The 16,572-nt window shown below is 36.6% G+C and overlaps 1 protein-coding gene across 5 annotated transcripts in view; it reads right to left on the bottom strand.

Annotated features, from left to right (window-relative positions):
* Nucleotides 1–16,572, bottom strand: part of RBM33 (RNA binding motif protein 33) — a 178,262-nt gene that overhangs the window by 60,555 nt on the left and 101,135 nt on the right. For 3 of the 5 annotated variants that reach the window (XM_077151030.1, XM_077151039.1, XM_077151054.1), the window contains 2 exons: nt 13,877–14,085; nt 10,743–11,031 (listed from right to left, as the gene is read on the bottom strand). In XM_077151030.1, the coding sequence (XP_077007145.1) occupies nt 10,743–11,031; nt 13,877–14,085 (498 nt within the window). The remainder of the gene's footprint in view (nt 1–10,742; nt 11,032–13,876; nt 14,086–16,572) is intronic. The other 2 variants (XM_077151050.1, XM_077151061.1) reach the window with 1 other exon arrangement.

Genomic DNA, 16,572 nt, shown 5'->3' with positions numbered 1-16,572 from the left:
CTCCCCCATGTGCAGACTGGTTTCTCAAGGGGAAAGGAAACAGACTTTGCTAGCAGCAAGTGCTTAGCTCAACAAGTTTCAACTGGGGAATTAAGTAACAAATTCTGACTACTAAAAACAAGCCACCAGTACAGATAAACCTGGAATAAACACTAAAGGAACCAGGAATTTTTGGCCTTGCAGAGAGGGGGCAGAGCTGATGGGGGAGAAAAAAAGACAAATAATAGACTATTTGAGTTGGAAAGCACAAAATACTGCAAAAGAACTGGACCCCAAGAAAATGGGAGTACATAGAGCTTTGTACAAACAAAGAGCCACGTATCAACTCAAACTCTTGATTGACAAACCAGAGGAGCAGGGGTCCAGCTCTGAAAAGGCTTTTTTGATTTTTTTTTTTTTACTCCAAGCACTCTCAGATTCTAGCACTGCCCCAGGCAAGGGTGGAATTAAGTTTGTTTGAAAGACAACATAACTAGTCAACTGAAAGAGGTTAATTCCTTCAAGGGCATATCTTCCCCAAAGGCAAGAGGGTGGGGACCCAGCTCAACTGGAATCCCTCCTTCAAGGAATTCAGGCCCTAGGGACCGGAAAACAGAAGCAATTAATGCCAACCTACAACTTCACCTCTGTCTCTAAAACGTCCCCAGCAGGGAGAGTCTGCTGAAATTAAATGCACCACATCACTTTATAGTGGTAGGAAACCACAGGTAGACAAGCACCACATACTGGGAAGGATAGAAAAGCAGAGTCTAGAGGGTTCAGAGAAAAGACTGACAACCTGCTGGGTCTCATACCCAGATAAAACTGATGCTAGTGACTCTTTACACCTGAGAGGAGGCCAATTCAGTCTGGAAAAATTTGACTGGGGTCTATAATATCTGAGGAGACCTTCTTCAAAAAAAAAAGGCTCCATATAGGCAGGGCAAGAAACAGAAAAACAAGAATTAAAGAATTCTGATCAGTGAAAAAGAATCCATGCTAAAGGTCTAAAATATGTTGAACCGAATATTAGAGAACAAAGGTATTCACCAAGAAAAATCCTACGTAAAAGAATGAAAACCTCCAGAATAAACTAATTAGGGAAATCAAATGCTTAGAAACCAGCAAAAAAATAGAGAGTCATACTAGGAAAATCAAAGATATGCCCCAAAGAACAAACCAACAATTCAAATGAGATACAAGAGTTGAAGTAACTAAGTCAGGATGTTTGAACAGACATGGAAAATCTCATCAAAAATCAAATCAATGAGTTGAGGACGATATAAAGAAGAAACTGGGTGAACCAAAAGAAGAAAATTGAAAGTTTGAAAAAAAGAAATCACAAAACTTATGGGAATGAAAGGCACAATAGAAGAGATGAAAATATAAAAAGGAAACTATGAAGAGGCAGAAGAAAGGAGTAGTGAACTAGAGGACTGGACATCTGATATCTGACACAAAAAAGAAAATATAGGGAAAAGAATAGAAAAATATGACCAGGGTCTCAGGGAACTGAATGACAACATGAAGCACATTAATATACAAGCTGTGGGTGTCCCAAAAGGAGAAGAGAAAAGAAAAGGAGGAGAAAGATGAACGAAGGAAATAATCACTTAAAATTCCCCATCCTGATATTCTTGCAAGCAGTGGGGACAGCCAATCGATAGGCCAAGCCCTCAATCCTGGGGTTTGTTCATATGAAACTTATCCCCGCAACGGACAGACTAACCCTACTTAAAATTAGGCTTAAGAGTCACCCCCCAGAGAACCTCTTTCGTTGCTCAGATGTGAGCATTGTGTTGGTTGGCCTCTCTCTCCAACCAACACAACAAGCAAACTCACCACTCTCCCCATCTGCATGGGACATGACTCCCAGGGGTGTCATGGAAAATCAGACACGGGACAGAAATCATAGAATGAGCTGGGACTCAGCATCAAGGGATTGAGAAAACATTCTCGACCAAAAGGGGGATGAGAGAAATGAGACAAAATAAAGTGTCAGTGGCTGAGAGATTTCTAACAGAGTCAAGAGGTTATCCTGGAGGTTATTTTTATGCATTATATAGATATCCCCTTTTTAGTTTAAAGTGTATTAGCCTAGAGGGAAGTGCCTGAAACTGTACAGCTGTGTTCCAATAGCCATGTCTCTTGAAGATGATTGTATAATGATATAACTTTTGGAAAAAAAAAAAAATTTCCCATCTCTTGTGGAAGACATAAAATTATAGATTGAAGTATGACAGCAGAACCCAAACAGAGTAGATCCAAACAAACATACTCCAAGACACTTACTAATCAGATTGTCAGATGTCAGCGACAAAGAGAGAATTCTGAAAGCAGTCAGAGAAAAGTAATCCATCACATATAAGGGAAGCCCAATAAGACTATCTGGATTTCTCGGGAGAAACCATGGAAGGAAAAAGACAGTGGTATGATATACCTAAGACTCTAAAAGAGAAAAACTGCCAACTAAGAATTTGCCCTTCAATTCCTGACTGAAGCAAAACTGTCCCTCAAAAATGATGGGGAGATTAAAATGCTTTCACACAATCTGAGAGAATTTGTGACCAAGAGACCAGCTCTCGAGGAGACATGAAAGGGAGGACTAAGGGAAGAATGGAAAGGGCAGGGGAGCAGGTGTGGAGAAGAGTGTAGAAATGAAGACTATCACTAAAGGTAAACAGAAAAAAAAATTAGATATGCCATATAAAATCCAAAAGGCAAAATGGTAGAAGAAAGTACTGCCTTTAAAGTAACACTAAATGTTACTGGATTAAACACTCAATCAAAAGACAGAGACTGGCAGAATGGATTAAAAAACAGGACCCATATATGTGCTACCTACAAAAGAATCATTTTAGACCCAAAGACAAAAATTAGTTGAAAATGAAAAGTTGGGAAATGATATTTCACGCAAACAATCAGAAAGCAGCAGCAGTAGCTATAATAATATCCAACAAATTAGATTTCAAATGTAAAACAAGTAAAAGAGACAAAGAAGGATACTTGTATTAATAAAAGGAACAACTCAAACAAGACAAAGCAATCATAAATATTTAGGAACTGAGCCAGAGCACTCTAAAGTACATGAGGCAAACACAAACAACACTAAAGGGAGAAACAGACACCTCTCCTATAATAGATGGAGATTTCAATTCCCCACTCTCATCAATGGACAGAACATCTAGAAAGGGGATCAATAAAGAAACAGAGAACTTGAATAATATAATAAATGAACTAGACTTAACAGACATTTACAGAACATGATACCCCCACAACAGCAGGGTACACATTTTTCTAGAGTGCTCATGGATCATTCTCAAGGACAGACCATATGCTGGGTCACAAATCAAGTCTCAAATTTAAAAAGATTAAAATCATATAAACACTTACTCAGATCATAATGGAATGAAGTTGGAAATCAGTAACAGTCAAAAGGCCAGAAAATTCACAAATAAATAGAGGCTAACCAATACACTCTTAAACAATCAGTGCGTCAAGGGAGAAATTATACGAGAAATCAGTAACTATCTCAAGGCAAATGAAAATGAAAACACAACAGATCAAAATTTATGAGATGCAGCAAAGGCAGTGTCAAAAGTGATATATATTTCTTAAATACCTATATTAAAAAACAAGAAAGAGCAAAAACTGAGGAAGTAACTGTTCACTTGGAAGAACCAGAGAAAGAACAGCAGACTAGCCCCAAAGCAAGCAAAAGGAGAGAATAATGAAGATTAGAGCAGAAATAGTAGAAATTGAGAATATGAAAACAATTGAGAAAATCAACAAAAGCAGAAGTTGGTTCCTTGAGAAAATCAATAAAGCCAATGGACCCATAGCTAGGCTGACCAAAAACAAAAGGAGAGAGGATGCAAATAAAATCAGAAATGGAAGAGGAGACATAACCACTGACCCTGCAGAAATAAAGGCAGTAATGAGAGGATATTATGAGCATCTATACGCTAATAAACTAGACAACGCAGATGAAACAGACAACTTCCTAGCAAGGCAAGAACAACCAACATGGACTCAAGAAGAAATAGATGACCTCAACAAAGCAATCACAAGTAAACAGATTGAATCAGTCATCGAGAAGCTACCAAAAGAGGGCAGGCCATGGTGGCTCAGCAGGCAAGAATACTTGCCTGCCATGCCAGAGGGCCCGGGTTCGATTTCCGGTGCCTGCCCATGTTAAAAAAAAAAAAAAAAAAGAAGCTCCCAAAAGAGAAAAGTCCAGGACCAGATGGCTTCACACATGAATTCCACCAAATATTCAAGAAAGAATTACTACCAATGCTGCTCAAACTCTTCAAAAAAACTGAAGAGGAAGAAAAGCTACCTAACTCATTCTATGAAGCCAACATAAACAAAGTAGCAAAGCTAGACAAAGATACTATGAGAAAAGAAAATTACAGACCAATCTCTCTAATGAATACAGATATAAAAATCCTCAACAAAATACTTGTAAACTGAATCCAGCAGCATATTAAGAGAATTATACACCATGACCAAATGGGATTTATTCCAGGTATGCAAGGATGGTTCAACATATGAAAATCAATTAATGTAATACAGTATATCAATACAGCCCAAATGTCCATCAATGGGTGAATGGCGAAACAAACTGTGGTATATACATATGATGAAATATTGTGCAGCTGTAAGACAGAAAAAAGTTATGAAGCATGTAACAATGTGAACGGACCTTCAGGACATTATGCTAAGTGAAATTAATCAGAAACAAAAGGACAAATACTATATGGTCTCACTAATATGAACTAACATTAATGAGTGAACTTGGAGTAGTAAAGATAAGAACACAGGTTATCAGGAGATATAGACTAGGCAATTGGTGCTGAAGGAATACAGACTGTTCAATAGGATTGACTGTAAAATTCAAAAATGGATAGCACAATACCACCTGATTGTAGCACAATAATATAAGTACATTGAATGAAGCTGTACTTCACTGAATTTGAGTTTGATAGAGGGAGGAGGGCTAGTGGCATATATGAAATCAGAAGGAAAGATAGAGGGTGAAACCTGAGACAGTATAATTTAGGAATGCCTAGAGTGGACAATGATGGTGATTAAATGTACAAAATAAAAAATGTTTTTGAATGAGGGAAAACAAATGAATGTCAATAGTGCAGGGTACTGAAAATAAATGGTATATGGGAAAAACTACAATCAATACAAATTAGGGTCTACAGTCAACAGTAGCACTGTAATATGCTTCTAATGAATGTAACAAAGGCATTATGCCAAAACTGAATGTCAACAGGCAGGGTGGATGGGAAAGGGGTACAGGTTCTTTGTGGAAAAAAAAGAAATGTCTTCAGATAGAGTATGGTGGCAAAGGCATGTCTATACACTTAGGTTGGATTGTATGATGTGTACATAAAACTGTTTAAAGTGAACACAGAAAAACAAGTGCTAGAGAAAATGCAGAGAAAGAGATGTATCTATTCACTGTTCGTAGGGAAAATGAGAGGTACAGCCCCAGCGAAGCACAGTGTGGTGGTTTCACAGGTGGCTAGAGGGTGGGGCTTGCCATATTATCCTGAAAACCTGGCTGATCAGCATATACATGGAGGAAATGAGTGTGGGGAAATGAATGGACATTTGCACACTGGTGTTTATGGCGGAATACTCCTGATTCACAATGAATGGAGATGGCCTAAGGGTATCAGGAATTGAAGGGGAAACTATGGTGTATATATACAATGGACTACTGAGTGGCCACAAGAAGGAATGAAGTTGTGAGGCATGCAACTAGGTGACTGAACCTTTAAGACTATATGTTTAATGAAATGTTAGGAACAAAAAAGACAAATATTATTATATTTCAATCATATGGACTGTTCTAGTTTGTTAGCTGCCAGAATGCAACACACCAGAAATGGATTGGCTTTTAATAAAAGGGAATTTATTTCATTAGTTCTTCAGAGGAAAGGTTCTTTCTTTCTTTGATCTAACTTTCATCTGAGGTTCTTTCTTACGTGGGAAGGCTCAGGGTGATCACTGCTGGCCTTCTGTCCAGGCCTCTGGGTTCCAACAACTTTCCCCGGGGTGTTTTCTTTCTGCACCTCCAAAGGCCTGGGCTGAACTGTGAGTGCTAAGATGAGGTATGCTGAGCTGCTTTGGCTGTGCTACTTTGAGTCTCTCACCAGCCAAATAAGTCAAACATCATTCACTGCAGCAGACACACCTCCTAGTCAACTGCAGATGTAATCAGCAACAGATGAGGTTCATGTACCATTGGCTCATGTCCACAGCAACAGAACTAGGTGCCTTCACCTGACCAAGATGACAACTGAATTTAACTACCACATGGACTAACTATAATAAAAAAAACTCGGTGAACAAAAGTCGAGAGCATGGGTTATTAGGTTGGGGCCTATGTAAAGGATCCTAGATTGTAAGCTCTTATAGTAGTTACATATATTGCGGAGCTTAACTGTTAATTCTAAATTCTGAGATACTGAGCTGTTTGTATAAAACATGGTTGTTCCCAGAAACTTTGGGTAGTTATGTGACTCCTGAGACACAGGTGTTAGAGCTTTGAAGCTACGAATGTCAGCAGTACCCCACAGAGGAACTGTTTAAAAAGTTGAGAAAGTGATCAGATATTGAGTAGAGATACGAATGAAGCTAATCTAGATAGGACTAAGGTAGATCAGAACACAGGGTAAAGGACCATATCATCCGTATTTTACAACCTCAACTTCTCTGTGAGTCTAAAGGGAGAGATGTTTATTGGGTGAAATATTTATATTTCAGGTAGCACATTTCCTAATCTAACTTATATGGTCAGTTTAGAACACCATAAGTAAATGTTTGAATAGGGCATGAGATATTGTTGGTTTGTCCAGGTTAGCATGATACCCCAATAAATCCCAGAGTAATATGGGCAGTAAATAAAGAAGTACTTGCAAAGCCCCCTTTGGGAATGGGAGAAAAGAGGAAATATTCAACTTCCCCACTGGAGAATTTCTGATATTCTTGCAAGCAGTCGAGATGGCCAAATCGATAGGATGAGTCCTTGATATTGGGGTTGATCCCTATTGTGCCGGGTTGAAATGATGTACGTACCCTAAAAAAGCCATGTTTTAACCCTACTCCCATTTTGTAAGGGCAGCGTTTCTTCTAATCCCTATTCAGTGTTGTATGTTTGAAACTGTAATCAGATCATCGCCCTGGAGATGTGATTTAATCAAGAGTGGCTGTTTAGCTGGGTTAGGTAGAGGCGTGTCTCCACCCATTTGGGTGGGTCTTGATTAGTTTCTGAAGTCCCATAAAAGAGGAAACATTTTGGAGAATGGGAGATTCAGACAGAGCAGAGCAGAACAACCTGTTCATAAGAAGCAGAGTCCATCAGCCAGCAACCTTTGGAGATGAAGAAGTAAAATGCCTCCACGAGTGCTTCATGAAAGGAAGCCAGGAGAGAAAGCTAGCAGATGACACCATGTTCGCCACATGTCTTTCCAGATCAGAGAGGAACCCTGACTGTGTTCACCACGTGCCCTTCCACTTGAGAGAGAAACCCTCAACTTCATTGGCCTTCTTGAACCAAGTTATCTCTGCCTGGATGCCTTAGATTGGACATTCCATAGACTTGTTTTAATTGGGACATTTTCTCAGCCTTAGAACTCTAAACTAGCAACTTATTAAATTTCCCTTTTAAAAAGCCATTCTGTTTCTGGTATATTGCATTCCGGCAGCTAGCAAACTAGAAGACCTATGAAACTATTCCTGCAAAGGATAGGCTAAGCCTACTTATAACTATGCCTAAGAGTCACCCTAGAGAAGCTCTTTTTTTTTTTTTTTTTTTTTTTTTGCTCAGAAGTGGCCTCTATCTTTAAGCCAACTCAGCAGGTGAATTCACTGCCCCCCTATGTGAGACAGAAGTCCTGGGAAGAGCAGGGACCTGACATCATGGAAATAAGAAAGCCTTCTTAATGAAAAGGCGGAAGAGAGAAATGAGACAAATTAAAGTTTCGGTGGCTGAGAGATTTCAAACAGAGTAGGGAGGTTGTCCTGGAGGTTATTCTTATGCATTATACAGATATCTCTTTTTAGCTTATCACATATTGGAGTGGCTGGAGCGAAGTGCCTGAAACTGTTGAGCTGTGTTCCAGTAGCCTTGATTCTTGAAGACGACTGTATAACAATTAATATAGCCTTTACAATGTGACTATTATTGTGAAAACCTTGTGTCTGAGACTCCTTTTATCCAGGGTATGGAGAGATGAGTAAAAAAATATGGATAATGAATACATAATAATAGGAGGGATAAGGGATAAAATAAATTGGGTAGATTGAAATAGTAGTGGTCAATGAGAGGGAAGGGTAAGGAGTATGGGATACATGAGTTTTCTTTTCTTTTTTTTGTTTCTTTTTCTGGAGTGATATAATTGTAAAAATGATCATGGTGATAAATACACAATGTGATGTTGCTGCGGACCACTGATTGTACCATGTACGGACTGAATGTGTATGAAGATGTGTCAATAAAAATATTTTTTAAAGAAAAAAAAAAGACCGTGACTCAAAGAAAATACTTTGGATCATTCTCAAAACACTGGACAGCAAATGCTTATTATTTATGTGTTTTAGGTTAAAAATTATACATATATTCCTTAGACTAGTATTTTTATTAGTAACTTCATTTCAACAAGCTTTTCCATTAACTAACTAGAAATGCTGATACTACTGGATTTCTTTGTATAAAACAGTTAAAAAGTTGATCTGCTTTGATAAATGTAAGTGGAGCGAAAGGTCCCAGAGCCATACCTGCTCGGTGTAGGTTATCATTCTCTCTTACTACCCACTCGCCCCCGTCCCACCCCCTTATGCTCCACCACAGACTCCTGCTTTGTCCCTTTCATTCCTGTCCTTCTCTCTTTATCTGTTGCCTATTCTCAGCCCTGTCAGTGCCTGACCTAATTCTGCCTGCCCCCCCTCAACCAGCCCCTATCTCCATACCTCTCTATCTTCTCTCTGACCTGTCCTACACTTTTATCCTCAACATCTCCTCCTCCTAGTCTCAAATCCCTCATCTCAGAAAATCCCTAGGAAGGCCAGTCTCCAGGTAACTAGCTATCCATCAGAATTCAAACTCTATCTTATACCTCTATCCAATTTCTGAAATTTCTCCACTGTACCCTTTGGAATTCCAAGTTCACCATCAGCAAAATCCATGATATCTTTTAGTCCTTTCACCTTCTTGCTCTAATAGAAATCTTGCTCTCCCCTAAGGACAATGGTTAAGTGGTAGCCCTCCTAAGTGGTAGATGTGTTCTGCTACAGCCCTCTTACAACAGAGTCCGGCAATAGGGTAGGGGGTCCTTTTTGATCCTCACTGCTGTTTCCAGACCCCGAACTTTCAATCTTAAGGCATCAGACTATATCGCCCACTACCTACCACCAAGTTGCTGGTTCATCTACTGGTCAAAATATTCCTCTCATACCTTTTTCTGTAGCCCTGATTTGAACATTCTTCAGACTATAAAAATCTCCAATTACTTCTTTTTCACCGTCTTATACCCTCCACTGATATTCTCTTCTCCCTTAATATATATATACCTTAAATTCTATGGTTATCTTTATAAGCACTGCCCTATGTTCTGTTGTTTTGTCAAATCCACACCCCTAGTAAATCCCATTCTCTATTCCACACCTGAGACATACAGACATAGTTAGGGAAAAACATACAATCATGCTAACTGGTCTTACTTTAAATTCATGGGCTTTAACATTATCAAGTAATCACACTGTGTTTCCCAAGTAGATCCACTCTTCTACTCCCTTAAAGGATGATTTTAAAACTTCTCTCCTTAAACCTTTTTGGTTGTTTGCACACACATGTCTGGTCCCACTTTAAGAAAGACCTTTTTTACTTGCTGATTCCTCTGCCTGGAATGATCTATTCCAAATAATCACAATTATTAACTCCCCTACCTCCTTGAAATTTTACTTTCTCAATGAGCCTACCCTAACCACCGTATTTAAAACTGCAATCTGTCTCTCATCCCCTTTATTCTGCTCTTTATTTATTGCATTTTCATCTTTTAACATATCACACAAAATCGTTATTTATTGTACTTATTCCTTATTGATTGTCTCTCTCTGCTAGAATGCTAGGTCAATGACTGGAGGAAGTTTTGTCTATTTCGTTAACCAATATATCTCAACTGCTAGGGACAAAGTAGTATCTCAATAAATATTTGTTAAACAGATACTCAAAGATATATTTCATGTGAATTGCTAAAAAATAGTCTTCTAGCTCTAAGAACATGTCTTTCCAATAACAGAATCAAGAGTTACTCAATTATAACTAATAATTAAAAAATGGATTTCTCCCTTCTAATAACTAATTCAACAACGGAATAAAATTGGAGCACACTGCATGGAACCTAAAAATTAACACATTACTATAAACATTTTCACCCAAGAAATTTATGAAGTATAACACATTTCAACAATTATCTAGACTATGTTTAAATTTAATGTGGTTTTTCAGTATTTTCCATTAAATTATAAAACAAGTGATTTAAATTTTTAAACAAAACCTTGATCTATCAAGCTTAAATGTTCTAAGTGGGGGAAGGAATCACAAAAAACAACTCAACCTTACAAACTTGAATGTGAAAAATAATTTGCCCCAATGTTGGCTTCAGTGAAATAAATTGATAAATACCCTTCTGATACTCAGTAATGTAAAGCATTACTTTAAAACAGTAAAAGAAAACACTTACCTTGAACAGGAGTTACTACAGTTCCTTTGAAATGTGGATTTATATGGATGTTCTTGGGCTGCTGTGGAGTCACTGGAGGAGGGGTCATCATTATTCTCGGGGTTTCTATTTGCGGTGGCATATGCATTCCTTGAGGAGGAGAGGGGTGATGAGGGTGTTGTAGGGGAAGCAGAGGCTGTAGTTGTTGCTGCTGGAACAAACTTCTAATTGGCTGCTGCTGAGGTGGAGGAGGTGGTGGAGGAGGTGGAGGCTGTGGCTGTGGAGGAGGAATTAATCTTGGAGAATGATTCTACAAACCACAAAAAGGGAAAAATTCAAAGAAATCAACATTTAGAAGAAAAGTAAAAGAATAATGATGCATTACAGATTTACATGAATCAAAATTCAAAAGTTATAATTTAAGAAATAAATTCATTTACAATTTGATATAAATAGCAATATAAATTCCATTTGTTCAAAAGAGGGCTACTATCTCACAATGTGAGTCAAACTCAAGGCAAGGAGGAAAAAAACGTCAGTCCCAAAAAACCTGGCATGAATCATGGGGCAAGGGAAGGGGGGGAAATTGGGTCAATAAACAAGACTATCCACAACCAGCAATGTACTGCGCTGGTTAAGAAAACAAGCTGCTCTCAGCCCTCCCTTACACATCTATCCCTACTCCTGTTCCTACTCATAATCTAGTAAAAAAGGCAAGTAACATTCATGAGTAATCCTGTTACAAAATGAGGCATTAGAGAAGTATAGACTATTAGAAAGAGATAAGTGGGGAAGAGATTAATTGCACTAGGAGATGAGGAAACGCTTTTTTTGAGTAGGTAGTAGTATATGGATGAGGCTATGAAGAAAGAAAAGAGATATGCCATGCAGAAAAACCTGAAAGAAGCACAGAAAATATCCCACTTGCTTGGTAAGCTAAAAGGAGACCAGAATAACCACAGCCATGTAAAAAGAGCTTTGAAGGAAGGTAAGGGTACGAGAATTATATACTCAAAGTGGTCAAAGATCTTGAGGTTATTCTGTTTAATAAAGTCACCAGAAAGGAGGAAATTAATACCAAAACAAAAGCAAATATGTACTGAGAGTCCTTTCCATGTTTTAAGTACCTATTTAAAGGTCAGTATATAAATTAACCAATTTAGTCCTCCCAATAATCTTATGAGGTGGGTATTACACATCATTTACCCAGGTCAGCTCACTGGTAAGTAGAAAAGCTGGAATTTGAATTCAGACCATCTGATTACAGAAGTTGTGCTTTTAATCACTAGTCAATTCTGCTCCCATTGTAACTCAGCAGTAAAAGGCAATAAAATATTACTAATTCAGCCATCTAATATAACAAGCTGCTTTCCATGGGTTGATACCAAATTATGGAAGGCTTTTGAATTTCAAGAAAATGATTTCATAATTATGCCATAATACAGTATATAATGAGGAATCACTTATGATCCCTTTAGAGGGAAACGTATTTTAGGAAAATTATTACTAACAGTACTTAAGATGAATTACGGGTAAAGAAGGCAAAAGAAGAAAGACCAAGACCATTTAATAGACTATGGGCAATTGATCTAAAGAAATAAGATCTAAAAAAAAGTAATAAGAACGAGACATGTCAGAGGTACAATGAATAGAATCTTTGAAACCAAACTGCATATAGCCTTAACTAAACTGTTCCTTGCTCAGGAACGATTTTTCCAGAGACTCCAGTACTAGGCTTAAATCCACTGCTATACATTCTCCCATAATCCTGCATATTTCTTCTCTAAATTATCAATATGTAATTCCTTATAAGCTCCACTAGACCAAGGATCGTCTAACTTATTCACTGCTGTGTCCCCAGAGATAGGACACTGATACTGACTCAAGTCAAGTTTAGGTTGAACTGAAAATGACACAATGCTTCATCATTAACTCAAGAACATACAGGAATTTTAAAGAAAAGATTTTTTTTTTAAGCAAATGAATGTTTAGAACCTATGAAACATCCACACGAAAATACGGAAAAATTTAAAAGAGGTCAGAGAATAAGATTCACATAGAAATGGTAGATGATAGTAAGGATAATACTGCCAAGTGAGAACACTGACTACAAGGAGGACTAAGAACAAAACCTTGAGACACAAGGCAACTAAAAAGAAAAAGGTCAAAGGAGAAAAAAAAGGGACAGTCTTAGAAGACAAAACAGTAAAATCTCATATACCCCCAAAAATATAATTGGTAATGTCTAAAGTCCCAGAGAGTGGTCAAACAGGATAAGAACTGATAAATTCCAAGTAGCAAGGGACCAATTGAAGAAAAGATGGGAAGAAACAAAGATGAATAAAGAATGTTCCTTCCACAATTTGGGAGGTGAGGAGTCAAAGAGAACAGTTCTGAGGTGGGAAATGACGAGTATCAAAGATGCTCTTGACGTGAGCAGGGCAATAACCAAACTGGCTATTCAACACATGGCAGGAGGGAGGGAGGGAGGAAGGAAGGAGGGAAGAAAGGTGCCATCAAATCCTAAAGCTAACTAAATGAACAAAAAATTCACTACAATTCCTCTGTATTTGTTTCTGAGATGTCCTTCCCATGTTTGAAATGCAAAAGAAATTCAAATAAAGTTGAAATTACAAGTATATGTTTTATTCCTAGATTATTAAAAAAAATTCATAGGAAAGTTTCTATGGATAGGATGTGGCAATCCCTCTGAGAAATTATTTAAGGAAAATCTGTGATAAACAGTACAAAGCAAAAACATTTCTTTTACAAAATGAACAACCACTGTCTACATTATATATCTAATACAATTCAGTATTTTAAGTATCAGTATACTTAAGAGAAGTATCCTAGACAGGCAAAAGAAAAAGTGAAGGTTCCTCTGTGGTTCCTATAATAGAGAACCATGGCACATCAGGTCTCTCATTAAGTCTTTCTTTAAAAGGTAACTGTGCTACAGAAGTATTTCTTACTAACAGATTAATGGAAAGACAATTTCTAAGACTACATACAAAATCCTATTATGGAACATCATTCCTATTACTGAACTTTAATTTCAGACTGAGAAGAGATAAAAGCAAAATACAATACCTACAAAAGCACAGTGTCAGTTGTTCTAAAGTTTTAGGCTATCACAATAAAATTGTAAAAATTACCACTACAGGAGGCTGTGTAGGAAGTAGAGCAGGTCTGTGATCTTTTATTCTTCCTCTCTCACTATTCTCTCTTCTCTGATCTCCCATTCCACGACACATTAAAGAACCTCCTCTCCTTCCTCCCCTCCTTGAACCATAGCGTCCCTGTTTATGTTGCCGCTCTCTTTCTTCAAATTCAAGCAACGCAGCTTTGGCTTCTGCTGACAGTTCTATTTGAAAAGACAGATATGAGTTAGATACCTTCAACGGCCTAAACCAGATTTATAGGGAGAAAACAGAAACACATATATGATACTGAAACTCTGGAAGAGCAAATGCTTCACCCTCAATAGATAGCAAAATAGCAGTAGCAAATATGATAAAATTTGTGATACTCATTTTCCATTACCCATTAGTGATACCTGTTCAACGAAGAAAGGCTTCTTCCTAGTAACAAAATAATAAATATCTCCCATACATTTTTAAAAGATTTTCATTTGAGACCACTGAAATGTGCTGAGGGGAGCTAAAATGAAGGGGCTGAAGTTATATTTAACCACTGCTTTTAATCTGTTAAGTATTTTGCTATCATTTTCTCTTTAACAACTAGAAGATGACATCAGTCAGAAACTGGCTACACCAGTCCCTACACCAATACAATCTTCTTATTGAAGCCAGTAAAATAATTATTATTAATGCACAATGATAGAGAGACTCAAAAAAAAAAATTAAACTCCCGGTTGTTTGATTTAAAAACAATATTATTAATGAATTTATTTTGAAATCAAATAATTTCACAAAGAATGGAAAATTCATTCAATACTACTGTCATCTCAAATTTTTCAGATTTATAAAAACCTTAACTTGGAGGAGAAAGACTCTTTAATATGTGCAGTCTTTTTATGGAAGCCATATCAATTGAGAGCAAAGTCACAAAGTAAGAAAAACTCACTAACTCAAGATTTGTTGAGTATCTAGTAGCTGCTCACCACTCTGTCCAATACTTTAGGAGTACAAAAAACAGTCTCTGACCCTAAAAAACATGCAATTTAGTTGGTATATTATTTTAAGTTCCTAAGGAAAAAACAATTCATCCAAATACAGTTCCTTTTTTTTTAATTTTTTTAAATTGTGAAATATAATATAGATATCAAAAAAGCAATGCATTTCTAAGTACATTTTAACAAGCAGTTGTACAACAGATTTTAAAGTTTGTTTTAAACTTTGTTTTTTAACTGTATGGGTTACAGTTCGATAATTTTTTGTTTTTTTCTTCTAGCTGATCCAAGACATTGGAGACCAAAAGAAATATCAATGATTCAGCGGTTGTACTCAATTGTTAAATCCTATCTTCTGTTAACCTCTTCCTTCTCTTTTTTTTTTCCTCTTTTTTTTTGTGAAAAATAATATATATACAAAATAAAAGCAAAAAATTTCAAAATACATCACAATTAGTTGTAGAACAGATTTCTGAGTTTGGTAAGGTTTACAATTTTACAATTTTAGATTTTTATTTCTAGCTGCTCTAAGGTACTGGAAACTAAAAGAAACATCAGTATAATGACTCAGCAATCATACTCATTTGTTAAATCTGACCTTCTCAATATAATTCCACCATCACATTTGATCTTTCTCCCATCCTTTAGGGGTATTTGGGCTATGTCCATTCTAACTTCTTCAGGTTGCAAGGGGCTGTCGATTATATGGGATAGGGGGATGGAACTAGTTATGTTCTGGAAAGACTGGACCCTCTGCATTTCAGGACTTATCTGGTCTAGGGACAGTCTCTTTATTTTAAAATATTTAAACTGTGATAATCCCACCTTAATAAATGCATACTTTATAAAGATTTCATTAAATAGTAATGAGAAGCATTCTTAAACCTTTTTCCACAGTGAAGGGTAAATTTTAAATATTATCAGAGCCTATCTCATATCTTTGATTCCATAATCATCTCCAAACTCTTCCAAAATCCCAAGCCACATTTCATTTTCTTGAAATTGTTTCAATGGTATTACCCCTTCAAATGAATCCAAACCCCATTCATAAAAAAATGTAATCCCTTTTTAACAAGCACAGACTTTTATTCTAATCTTGACATGATTGGTTCACATACACATTTTATGCAGTGAATCAGCAATTATTTTTCTAGTGGTTCTAAGTGTCAAGATTAATTTCACTATCCCCAACAATACAATGGTTTCAAATGACATCTTTAATCAGCAAGTAAAAACGCTTTCTTCCAATTGAGACAAGCCGTCATAAAAGGTCACCAAAATATGACAGGATGGAAATTACATTTGTAACTTCAACTGAAATGTTAATTTCACTTTAAGTGTTTTCTGAACCATATCCAAACTCTGAAGTAAAAAGATATAGCTTAACGTAACAAAGTTTTAAACTGTATTGTACCCTTCTAAAGAGTTCTTAAGAAGGCATATTTGCATGCAAATACTTTTGTAATAGTTTGATTAACATATAACAAATATTAATTCAACACAATTTGTTAGGCATAATAAAAATAAACAATATTTTTAATTTTATAGGATAATGGAATCAAAAACTTTTTTTAAAACCTTTAAATATAAGTACCATAGTATAAACTTAGGACTATATATTAGTACGGCCACTGCTTATCTTCAACTGTTTATTACAAGATGAAAACATATTTTCTAAAGATTCTTTGTTCTAAATGAAATTAACTAAGAATATAATTT

This window comes from Tamandua tetradactyla, chromosome 1 (genome assembly GCF_023851605.1).
Source record: "Tamandua tetradactyla isolate mTamTet1 chromosome 1, mTamTet1.pri, whole genome shotgun sequence".
Taxonomy (NCBI): domain Eukaryota; kingdom Metazoa; phylum Chordata; class Mammalia; order Pilosa; family Myrmecophagidae; genus Tamandua; species Tamandua tetradactyla.
The sequence above is the reverse complement of the archived record's forward strand: the minus strand, read 5'-3'. Positions and strand labels throughout refer to the sequence as shown.